Source organism: Ambystoma mexicanum, chromosome 12, assembly GCF_040938575.1.
Source record: "Ambystoma mexicanum isolate Mex_15411 chromosome 12, UKY_AmexF1_1, whole genome shotgun sequence".
Classification (NCBI taxonomy): Eukaryota; Metazoa; Chordata; class Amphibia; order Caudata; family Ambystomatidae; genus Ambystoma; species Ambystoma mexicanum.
In genome coordinates this window covers 149,323,178-149,335,852 of record NC_090936.1, presented here as the reverse complement: position 1 = coordinate 149,335,852, position 12,675 = coordinate 149,323,178, and the positions used below count along the sequence as shown (strand labels likewise).

Here is a 12,675-nt window from a genome sequence, read left to right as displayed (position 1 = left end):
ATAGTCTCCAAAAAAAGGCAAACAACTAGGAAAAACAGCATCCAGGATGGGCCAGTGTAAAGTGGGGTTCCTGTGCGTGCCAAACGCCCTGGTCTCATCTCTGTTTTCAACATAAAGTTCAAAACCCATCTTCACAAATACTTCATCATCCAGGGATGGCTCCTCTTCAAAAGAAATTTCAACGAAGAACCGAAAGTCCAACCTAGCCTTTAAAAAGTCCTGTTAGCCCTCTGGCTAACTACAAGTCTAACGAAAAGTCTCCAAATCCCTTTCAACAAAAGGCCTCAAACCTTCTCTACAAGTGTCCAGTCCTCATCGACAAACAAAACACAAGATTGGAAGTGTCACCTGACAATCTTGCATCGGTATGTCCTCTCCCAGTTACAACTGCTCCAGGATTCCACTTCCTCATGCCCCGGCTTTCCCCAGGCACACTGTCAATATGTACAATACTTCCCCACAATTTACAGCTACACTAGCGTGGGCCGCTGGAGGATCCCGCTTCCTCATACCCCAGCAACCCCCAGCCACACTGTCAATATGTACAATACTTCCCCACAACTTACAGCTACACTAGCGTGGGCCGCTCCAGGATCCCGCTTCCTCATACCCCAGCTACCCCCAGCCACACTGTCAATATGTACAATACTTCCCCACAATTTACAGCTACACTAGCGTGGGCCGCTCCAGGATCCCGCTTCCTCATACCCCAGCTACGCCCAGCCACACTGTCAATATGTACAATACTTCCCCACAATTTACAGCTACACTAGCGTGGGCCGCTCCAGGATCCCGCTTCCTCATACCCCAGCTACCCCCAGCCACACTGTCAATATGTACAATACTTCCCCACAATTTACAGCTACACTAGCGTGGGCCGCTCCAGGATCCCGCTTCCTCATACCCCAGCTACCCCCAGCCACACTGTCAATATGTACAATACTTCCCCACAATTTACAGCTACACTAGCGTGGGCCGCTCCAGGATCCCGCTTCCTCATACCCCAGCTACGCCCAGCCACACTGTCAATATGTACAATACTTCCCCACAACTTACAGCTACACTAGCGTGGGCCGCTCCAGGATCCCGCTTCCTCATACCCCAGCTACACTTTCAATATGTACAATACTTCCCCATAATTTACAGCTACACTAGCGTGGGCCGCTCCAGGATCCCGCTTACTCATACCCCAGCTACCCCCAGCCACACTGTCAATATGTACAATACTTCCCCACAACTTACAGCTACACTAGCGTGGGCCGCTCCAGGATCCCGCTTCCTCATATCCCAGCTACCCCCAGCCACACTGTCAATATGTACAACACTTCCCCATAATTTACAGCTACACTAGCGTGGGCCGCTCCAGGATCTCGCTTCCTCATACCCCAGCTACCCCCAGCCACACTGTCAATATGTACAATACTTCCCCACAACTTTCAGCTACACTAGCGTGGGCCGCTGCAGGATCCCGCTTTCTCATACCCCAGCTGCCCCCAGCCACACTGTCAATATGTACAATACTTCCCAACAATTTACAGCTACACTAGCGTGGGCCGCTCCAGGATCCCGCTTCCTCATACCCCAGCTACCCCCAGCCACACTGTCAATATGTACAATACTTCCCCACTACTTACAGCTACACTAGCGTGGGCCGCTCCAGGATCCCGCTTCCTCATACCCCAGCTACCCCCAGCCACACTGTCAATATGTACAATACTTCCCCACAACTTACAGCTACACTAGCGTGGGCCGCTGCACGATCCCGCTTCCTCATACCCCAGCTACCCCCAGCCACACTGTCAATATGTACAATACTTCCCCACAATTTACAGCTACACTAGCGTGGGCCGCTCCAGGATCCCGCTTCCTCATACCCCAGCTACCCCCAGCCACACTGTCAATATGTACAATACTTCCCCACAATTTACAGCTACACTAGCGTGGGCCACTCCAGGATCCCGCTTCCTCATACCCCAGCTACCCCCAGCCACACTGTCAATATGTACAATACTTCCCCACAATTTACAGCTACACTAGCGTGGGCCGCTCCAGGATCCCGCTTCCTCATACCCCAGCTACGCCCAGCCACACTGTCAATATGTACAATACTTCCCCACAACTTACAGCTACACTAGCGTGGGCCGCTCCAGGATCCCGCTTCCTCATACCCCAGCTACCCCAGCAATATGTACAATACTTCCCCATAATTTACAGCTACACTAGCGTGGGCCGCTCCAGGATCCCGCTTACTCATACCCCAGCTACCCCCAGCCACACTGTCAATATGTACAATACTTCCCCACAACTTACAGCTACACTAGCGTGGGCCGCTCCAGGATCCCGCTTCCTCATATCCCAGCTACCCCCAGCCACACTGTCAATATGTACAACACTTCCCCATAATTTACAGCTACACTAGCGTGGGCCGCTCCAGGATCTCGCTTCCTCATACCCCAGCTACCCCCAGCCACACTGTCAATATGTACAATACTTCCCCACAATTTACAGCTACACTAGCGTCGGCCGCTCCAGAATTCCGCTTTCTCATACCCTGGCTACCCCCAGCCACACTGTCAATATGTACAATACTTCCCCACAATTTACAGCTACACTAGCGTGGGCCGCTCCAGGATCCCGCTTTCTCATATCCCGGCTTCCCCCAGCCACACTGTCAATATGTACAATACTTCCCCACATCTTACAGTTACACTAGCGTGGGCCCCTGCAGGGTCCCGCTTCCTCAAACCCCGGCTTCCCCCAGCCACACTGTCAATATGTACAATACTTCCCCACAACTTTCAGCTACACTAGCGTGGGCCGCTGCAGGATCCCGCTTTCTCATACCCCAGCTGCCCCCAGCCACACTGTCAATATGTACAATACTTCCCCACAATTTACAGCTACACTAGCGTGGGCCGCTCCAGGATCCCGCTTCCTCATACCCCAGCTACCCCCAGCCACACTGTCAATATGTACAATACTTCCCCACTACTTACAGCTACACTAGCGTGGGCCGCTCCAGGCTCCCGCTTCCTCATACCCCAGCTACCCCCAGCCACACTGTCAATATGTACAATACTTCCCCACAACTTACAGCTACACTAGCGTGGGCCGCTGCACGATCCCGCTTCCTCATACCCCAGCTACCCCCAGCCACACTGTCAATATGTACAATACTTCCCCACAATTTACAGCTACACTAGCGTGGGCCGCTCCAGGATCCCGCTTCCTCATACCCCAGCTACCCCCAGCCACACTGTCAATATGTACAATACTTCCCCACAATTTACAGCTACACTAGCGTGGGCCACTCCAGGATCCCGCTTCCTCATACCCCAGCTACCCCCAGCCACACTGTCAATATGTACAATACGTCCCCACAATTTACAGCTACACTAGCGTGGGCCGGCCCGGTGCGCCATGGCTTCTGAGGGATCTCCCCTCCCAGCTCTCTTGACTTCTTCCTTGTGGAATCTCCAGTCTCTTGATTTCTTTCAAAGGAAGTGTGTCTCTCATTGCCCCAAGGTACTTTTCAGGAAGACAATATTACCTTCCTGTCAGTGGTTCCCACTTGTTGGATCCGGTCCACCTCTCTGCTGCGGGTTCCTCCTCCTGTGCACCAAGAAGTAGTGGCAGGGGCACCACCTTACAGTAGGCAGAGGGTATGCTTGAATGCATCCAGCCGCAGGGCCACCTTCTCCCAGGTAGCTGGCTCCATGTGTGCCCACGTAGCATCGAGCAGCATGTTTGCTTCCGCCGGCTTTAAGACACTGGCTGACTTGTCCGACCCACTTTTCGATGTTGTTCTATCACCAGGTTTTTTTTCGCTGAGTTTTTTGCTACTGATTTTTGGCCAAAAAAATGAATCAAATTATTTTACTTTCATTTTTTTATCGGGGGTGTACCCCGCCAAGTCCCCTTCCCAGTTTTGTAACTGGCTATTCCCCAGACCTCTTACCCCTTATATCCCTTTACCCTGCCCCCCCAGCCCCCAATTGTTTCAATTTCTTTATTTTTTGGTCAAAAATCGGCCGCAAAAAAATCCTCGAAAAACACCCTGAAAATTAATTAACGTTGTGCCCTTTGCAGGGATTGGACTCTCCCTGTATAAGCTCTCCCAGTCTTCGATTGGCTGCATTTTACATGTTTTTTAGGTGTTTGTCAGGGGTGTTGCCGGAGCTGTAAAAAAATCCAGCGCTATGTTAATGTCAGGACTGTCGGGACTCAGGGCTAGCTAGCCTTTTGGTTGTAGCCCCTGAGCTTCTATCTGGGGCTACAATCCAAAGCCCCGGGGCTATAGCTCCCCAGCCCCCACCATAGCGACGCCCGTGGTGGGGGTTATAGTCTTGATTAGTTCTCCATTTGTATTGGGAATGAGGGACATTGTCATAACTAGCATCAAAGTGCAGTCCCGCAATTTTAAGTGTAGCCCTTTGGCTCAGCGCCATCTTAGACTTCCTCCTTTCCTGATGTGTGGTTCTGTGGTGCTCCAACATGGTGGGGAGTTTAGAGTGAGCCTCGGAGTCTTCCATTCCGCTGTGACACCATCTGCACACTCCAGCAGGAAAGGACAGTCCCCTGTTCATTAGGGGAAACTCCCATTCGGGTCGCACCTCATTCTGCTCAGTCGAGTTAAATGCTTACTGAGAACTGTAGTCTTTTCTCTGCATGCAGGCTTTTATAGGCCAAATAATTACTGCATGTCAGACGGGCAACGGCACACCCAGGGGGGGTAACTCTTCACCCCTTGGCTTCTCCAATGGTGAGCACTTCTGACTCACCAAACACTATAAAGGACTCGATATCCTATCCCTTAGATTAGTAACAATTTTTTTTTTTTTTTATAAGCGCGGATCTGGGATTCGAACCTCTGTTGCTCTGCATGGTCTTATTTCCAAGACCAGCTGCGTTGCCCCTGTGCTATCCTCCATTCACAAAGTTGTGCTATACTCTGTTGGATTTATACAGCGTTTACTAGTTCTTGTGGGTCAGATATGGTGGTGGGGGAGAGAATCCATTTAGAATTTCCTTTAGGCCTTGTGGTATTGTGGATCTCCTCCAATGCGCTTCTGCTAGATTGCTTCTCTCTCAAAGTTTTCGGATCCAATCTCTTCTGATATTTTGATTCACTTTGTATTCAATTACTAGACGATATCGTGATGTATTCTTCCTGAATAACCCCATTGATTGTGAAGTTCTGAGTAGATTATGATACAGCTACTCATTTGCCCGCCTGAAAAACGTGATTCATTCTCAGTGGAAAATGTAGGATTTATTCTTGCACCTGCTGGGGTGGCTGTGGATCTCGAGCAGGTGTGCTGCTCTTGCTGCATGAAAGCACCCTTTCCTGTCAAGGAAGAACCATGTTTTCTTGGGATCGCGCATTTTTACAGGCGGACGACTTTTATTACGCTTCCCAAATGTCTCATGTTTTCCAGGTTTTTGTTGGGATGCCTTGGCTATGAAGGCTTTTGGAATTGAGAAATGCTTCTTTGAGGCGGGGCCAGTTCTGGGACAACCTTACTCTTTGCAACTTTTTTTATTTTGGAGGTGCTCGCCTCAACTGCGGCTGTAGGCACAGCGCTTCTTCTGTTATAAGAACGGGATTGGGCAGAGCATCTGGATTCCAACCTGCCCCATAGTCTGAGAAAGGATGCTTCCATTGAGAGACTTATTGGCAGTGAAGGATGCTTACTCGGACTAGAAGCATTGCTAACTCGGTACCAAGGAGAGCAACTTGCAAGCTTTGTGATGGCCTTAATCTTATGATAGCAGTCGGCTCATATATTTTCATCTAATATTATTTTATCATCAAATATATTTTTGGGTCCAAAAATGTCCAAGTGGATGATTTGTTGAGGTGAATTCCTAAGTAAAATCGCAGCGATGCTTTGCCTTTCGCAGTTTTGGCCCTGGAGAAGGTTTTTAGCCTCCCAGCTTCCACGTTCTTACATTTGATCAGGGTAATGACGATTTAAATATTGATAAACATTTTTTGCTCTGCCCAACATGACTAAGAAAGATGCCCTGTCTTTTTGGACATCCGTTTTTCGATCCTAGTTGGAAGCTTCAGGAAGAGATACTGGTAACGTGCCATACATAATACGTCTCCCGCTGGCCATTCTGATGTCTCGACTAAATGGAAGTTGATTTAACTATTGATTGGGAAGACCCTCGTATCTGCCATAGTGCTCTGGAACATGCCCAGGCTAAGTATTCTCCCCTGTGGCTGGGCAGGAAATGGAGACCTTTTTAGGTGACTAATAAGTCTTTCCATACTATTGTTACTAAATGCCACGTCACCCTTGGGGTAGGGTTGTACAGTGATTATGGCCAGGTCCAGCTGTTTCCTTAGACTGCTACATTTAACACATTGAAAAGCTCACTGACTGCTCTTTAATTGAATCGAAGATGTTACATCATCCCTGTTTATCCCCCAAAAATTAGTTCTGGAAATATGTTTGTAAGGTAATGTGAGCCTGCTGGCCAGTATGAGAAGGTGTTTCAAAGATTCTAAGTGATCCGGCCGCGGCTGATTTTGGCGCGGCCGAAATGTTCACATGAGAAAGGGACGAACTACCAAAAGTGTGCACCTTTCTAATGCGAACACACTTACAGACTACGGTGGCTGCAGTGGTTTCCCCCGGAACCCCCGCTCACTATGCCACACAGTATTTTTTTTTTACTTACCTGCAATGCTACCACCAAAGATTCGAACTTTTGGTGTTCGAACCTTTGGTGGTAGCATTTTTCGGTCGTTTTGTACGGTCGGACCTTTTTTTTGTTTTTTTGGTCCGATCGTACAAAACCGTTTCAAACACTGTAACAGTATTTACACTGTTTTGTAAATGCCCCCACCCCCAATCTAGCTGTGGACAATGTGTTACCAATGATAGTTTGCATCTAATAACTGCATTCTGCCACTCTGCAGTTTTCCCTGTGGGGTTTTTGAGATGTAAATTCTCCTCCACAGTTGGAGCCTGATTTAGAGATTTCGTTTGTGAGAGCTGAAAGATGCTCTGGATATGGTTGCTAAGAACCTTCAAGACCGTGGGAAAGTTACGTCAGGTTACTGGCTGTTGTTTCGAGGAGGTCTATGCCTGTGCTAACTATGTCAGAGATAAAAGGCTGTTGTTGGACTGTTGCTTCCCTGCTCATTATTGTTGTAGTCCTTTTTTTTTAGTGTATTAGACCGTTAATCTGGGGGCTCTCTGCCTACATTTGTCCAAAGCTTTTAAAACGACATGTTTTTTCCACATAAAACGGGTAGAATATGAGCCTTTTGATAAGTGTATCAAACTCCATCCAGTGTGAGCAGAGAGTAGGGGGATATTTGGGATTCGGGAGAGTTCGGATGCTCTGATATCTGGTTGACAGTTGCTGTGGTTGGTTCATTGGATCACCTATCCTAGTGTTGCTTGTTTCTCTCTCCCTTGTGGCTGAGACATTGTTTTCATCATTGTTTCCCCTCATTCAGAATCCTCCCACAGCCTGCAAAACAACCAGCATGTTAGCCTGGGGTGCTTTCAGGAATAATAACTGTAGTATTGGGCCGTACTGGGTAGTAACATTCCCCTTGCACGTTCAAGCCTCTCCATCAATAAGCCAATATTAACATGGGAGGCGGGTCTTATTATCCAGCACAACTTGCTATTCCGAGCGTTATCGACAAATTCATTCCCTTTGTACACAAGGTACTACTTTCTAAAGACCAGGTGTGTGTTAGCAAAAACCTAAATAGTACAATGAACAAACTGGGTGGGCTGTTCTGATTGACATGACTGCGAGTGTCATGCTGTCATGTGTCCCTTTAGAATAGCAAGAAGGCATTATTGTTTTTCATATCCGACTGTATAAAAACATGTATGTATTGTCAGTTTGCTAAATTACCTTTGCAACAACTGCACATGCACCCCACATATATTCCAGTTACTATGATGGATTTTGAGGTATAGATTACGTGCTTTAATAAAATTCCAGACAGGGCAGGAACACTGCATATCAGTTGAGAAAAATAAATGTATACGCCTGACTTGATAGCGGAGTTGTCTTTGATTAATCTAGCCAATCATCTTTCCCTTGTGTTTTTTACAGGTGTTGTCCGTCAGGTCAGACCCATCATCGGGCCCTTTCATGCTATTCTAAAGCTCGAGATGAACTACGTGGTGGGCGGAGTTATTTCTCATCGCAACGTCGTCAACGTTCACATCTTCGTCTCCGAATACTGGTTTTAAGGATCCTTCTGGACCCTAAAACACATGACCAACTGGCACCATGAACTCTGTGATGTTGCTTACCTACCTGTCAAAGCCAGTAGTTTCTCCTAGTTGAAGAACTTAGAACTCTGTTGTTCTATTGCGTAAAAGTAGGAAAAAGGCAGCGCATCTTCCTTGCCCGGTTAAAGCGTACTTACTTTTGGGACAAGGCCTATGCACAGGCAGATCTGGGAATGATTTTGTGATTGAAATGTTATCAGCGTTCTTAAGAACACCTGTGTCATCTTAATAAGAGGCAAAGGAGATCACAGTCTACATTATCAGATGTATGTCATTTTCAAGAAGGATGAGTACTGGGTAAAGCATATATTTAAGTGAAATATTTTGGTAAGGCCAATATGTCAACATACTTTAGGTACTATATTAGAGCCCAGGAAGTCAAACTGTTTAGCAATGATAACAGAATTGCTCCATATGGGCTTTGTTTAAAGTCAGCCTGACCAGAGGGCAGAAGCGATGAACATGCCATTGTGATGGAAATCCACTGGAGGAGGCCCTTGAGAACTTGAAAAAGAAGTAACCAAGTTCAGCAGTTGGGACCTCTCTCAATTAAATGCAGAATTAAGCTCTCCTACTTGCAAGCTCGTGTTAGTAGGGTGTGTTTTTCAGAGAAGAGGTCTCATGCTCCACAGTGGAGAAGCTTGTTTAGAATTCTAGGAACAAAATGGCTGATGTGCTTTCTAGACCTTTATATGCGCTTGTTAAAGCTGATAAAGCATGCATGCCCTTTGGACAGTAGTATCCACATATGATATGGCAACTTTTTGGGGAATTAGCAAATTGAGGAGTTTAGGACTTGCTTGCTTTTATGAGAGATGTTACAAAAATAATCAGCTCTGTGGTATATTTCCAGCTGGTTATTCATTTACCTTTTTAGAGAATGACAGCTTTCCCATTTCCCATTTGCCCAAGAGTCAACAGTAATGGGTGAATTATAAAGTCCAAGTATAAGTCTTTCCTTTATTTCCATAAGCACTCCCTCTAAATTACAGATTTTGTGTATACCATCAGCTGATATTCATGTACCGCGCTAAAATGCTAAATGGTGTCTGGTGTGCACTGAGCATACACAAACTTATAGAAACTATGCAGTGAGTTTGTGCATTTTCATTTTGATCTGAACATAGTCACGGTCTGTAACAGGGCCGAAAATAATGCATTCCATCCAGCCATTCTGATTAATGAAAGTGGAACAAGCTTTGGCAGGCCTCATTGGACGGTGGTGGTCAGCGACTCTTTAGCGTCTCGTGTGTTAGGAGGAATCGGGTCATCGTATGGCAAAGTGGCGCTTTGGTCTTCCTTCTGGAAGGACTACATGTGGCCACCAATGGGCTATGCCACCAGTGTTGACACCCGCCAGTCTTGAGTTCGGGGGATGATAGTGACTGCCTGAAAGAGGTCTCCTATACTCTTAATTGTGCTTTCCTTTGTCTGTTAACTTTGAACCCAAACAAATGGTACACCATGTACCTCCTTTTAAGTTCAAATAAAGTATTATATTTGATAAATGCTCGCTGGAAAGTTGTCACGTGCAATGTCGCTGTTAACTTCACTTTTGCTTTTTTCTTTTACTCCAAATTGTCACGAAAACATGCATGGTTTATATTTTATACTTTAGGCGCAAGTTGCATAGATTTAGGTTATTTTCTTAAACGTGTCACGACAAAGCTAACAGCACTGTTAACTGATATTTGTTTCTAAAAACAATAAAAATTGAGATGCTTTTTAATCTTGAGCTCGTCTTCATGCTTGTGGCCTCTTTGCTTGTTCTACCTTTGCCACTGTTCAATAAAAACCATTGCAATTCCCAAAAGCCATGGGACTACATTGTCTTCTGAAACAGAGTCCATGCAATCCTTCACGAAACATTCAAAGATATCTTTGCACACATATTGTCACTGTTTGAAGATCACAGGCATCATTCCTGCAACAATCACTGCTTGTGCACTTGCACATGAAACCCAACACAATGCAGATTGCACTCAGCAGATGTAGGCAAACTATTTGACATAGGTCAACATTTGTAAGTAGAATCAAAGGGGTGTACTTGGTACGCAGGATAATCTCTTCTCCCCATAAGCTATGCATTAGTACTTAGAACGCCACTTGTTCTGGTGAATGTATAGGGATATGAGAAAGCCTATCCCCATTACCACCTCCACACAAAGGTAGCGGTTGCTCACTTTACCATCCTTCTGAAGCAGCCATAGTGGAGGTGCTACATGCCATCAACATGGCCTGTCTGAAGCCGCTGCATTGCGACCTCCCCTGTTCCCTCCATCCTGTCTCAGAGCTGCCACAGTGCTGTGAAGCCATTCCAAAGCAGTCCAGTTACCCACTTGTTTTCCAGACATTCCATCCCAAGCAGCTGCTCACTTTGCCATCCTCCTGAAGCAGCTGGAGAGGAGGTTCCCCTGGACACCACCATGGCCTGGCTGATACCACCGCACTGGGACCTACCGTGCAGCAGCACTGTGACACCATCCCAAAGCAGTCGAGTGACTGCCACGTGTCCTTTCCTTCTTAAATTCTATGTCAAGACTGGAGGAAAGCATTATGCTTCAGCTTCAATTTATTACTCAGCAGTTTCAACAAAACACAAGAAAGCACTGAAAAGTATCCTCATCACACTTTTCTTTTCTTGAACTACAAATCCCAAAGTCTCTGTAGTCCCAACTTGCCCTGTCCAGCTATGACACACTTCCTGTTCCTGGACTCCTCCTAAGTACCATTTTAACACTTCTCTGTGTGTTTTACATGATTGAGTTATAGTTAAGCGGAAATTTGAGATGAATACGTGATGTGATTATTATAATTGTGTATGTATATATATCTGACGTAGCTTAGTTAAGCTTTAAGAGCTACTGGTGAACTAGAAAAGCATCAGCTAGCAACGACCGAGAATGGGGGTCAGCGCGACTGCAGCGCAGCGTTTCAATGATTCGAGATCGAATATGTGCGGTGTATATTGGTTTCTTCATACAGTATTGAAATATTGATATATTGCGGCTTCTGAGGCTGCCAGCCCTGTGCCACACTATCGGCAAGGTTGGTGGCTTACCCGGCCTCGCAGCCGCGAGTTACTGCAGCACCCACCTTCGGAGGGGTGAAGCTTGGCACACGCAGCACACTCCAGCCCCCACCTTTGGGGAGGCGGAGCCAGGGCTCTGCGTCGCAGCTACACAATACATGCAACGAGTTGTAGAGAGTTGGAGCCGGGCCCGGCGCTGATCTTCGGGACATAAATCATTAAGAATATACTGCCCGTATATAAAAAAGGGGCATGGGACAATCCTGCGAATTACCAAATGTTTGCAATGCAGGACATCTCATCTAAAATATTTGCTAGAATTTTGCTGGCTGAGCTAAACATTTGGATAAAGTCTAATAACATCCTGCCCAGTAACCAAAATGGCTTTCGGTCGAAAGCAAACACCATACATAATATTCTTATACTGACATAAGCTAATGAATATGCCTGGAAACAGTGTCAATGCACTGTCTACTGTGCCTTCATAGATTTCAGTGCTGCTTTTGATTCGCTTTTAAGGAACAACTTATGGAGAAAACTTAGGGCTTGGAAGATACCCCCTGAGCTCCTCAAAATGTTAATGCTCTTTTATGGTGATACCTCGGTAAGCGTCCGCTTAGATGGTAAGGGAAGACTGTCTGCTCCTAGAAATACTTGTCGAGGGGTTAAACAGGGATGCATAGTTGCGACGACCCTGTTTAACCTATATCTAGCTGACATGTATTTGCGTTTTGCGATGTCATGCCCGGTTAAGGTTGGTACAGTATTGTTAAATTGGCTTGCATATGCGGATTACCTTTTACTTTTGGACCATACCCCAAGTGGCTTACAAAACCTCTTAAATGCTCTATCTTATTATGCTAAACTAAATGGACTGAAAGTAAATATAGAAAAAAGCAAAGTTATGGTCTTTAGTGCGCAGACAGTAAAGAAAAGCTAAACCTGGGAAATAGATGGTATAAAACTTGAACAAGTAAAAACAAATAACTATTTGGGAGTCGTAATAGATGAGAAATTAAAATGGGACGCACATTGGAATGCCACCTAAGAAAAGGGTCTAAACTCCGTAAATGCAATAAGCTCATTTATTGGGAGGAACGTAGGTTTCTCTACGCATTCAATCTTATTATATTCGGCAAAAATGTTACCATTGTTACTATCTGGTTGTGAGATTTGGGGCCATAATCGACTACTTGAACTAAATAAATTTGAATCACTCTTGCTAAGGAAACTTTTTAGGATGCCCAAGAGTTTATCAATTGAATACATCTATTTAGAATTTGATTTGAAGTGTGTAGCAATTGAGTGTTTGCGCAAAATGATTATGTGCTATGTAAACTTAATGTTAATAAACAATGACACCATAAT

At 45.9% G+C, this 12,675-nt stretch overlaps 1 protein-coding gene across 1 annotated transcript in view; it reads left to right on the top strand.

The window, feature by feature from the left end:
- FBLN1 (fibulin 1) overlaps window positions 1–10,011 on the top strand; it is a 788,021-nt gene extending 778,010 nt beyond the window's left edge. Inside the window, exon 17 of the mRNA XM_069628189.1 lies at window positions 8,095–10,011. Coding sequence (XP_069484290.1) covers window positions 8,095–8,234 — 140 coding nt within the window. The 3' untranslated portion in view covers window positions 8,235–10,011. The remainder of the gene's footprint in view (window positions 1–8,094) is intronic.
- Window positions 10,012–12,675: the final 2,664 nt, after the last annotated feature.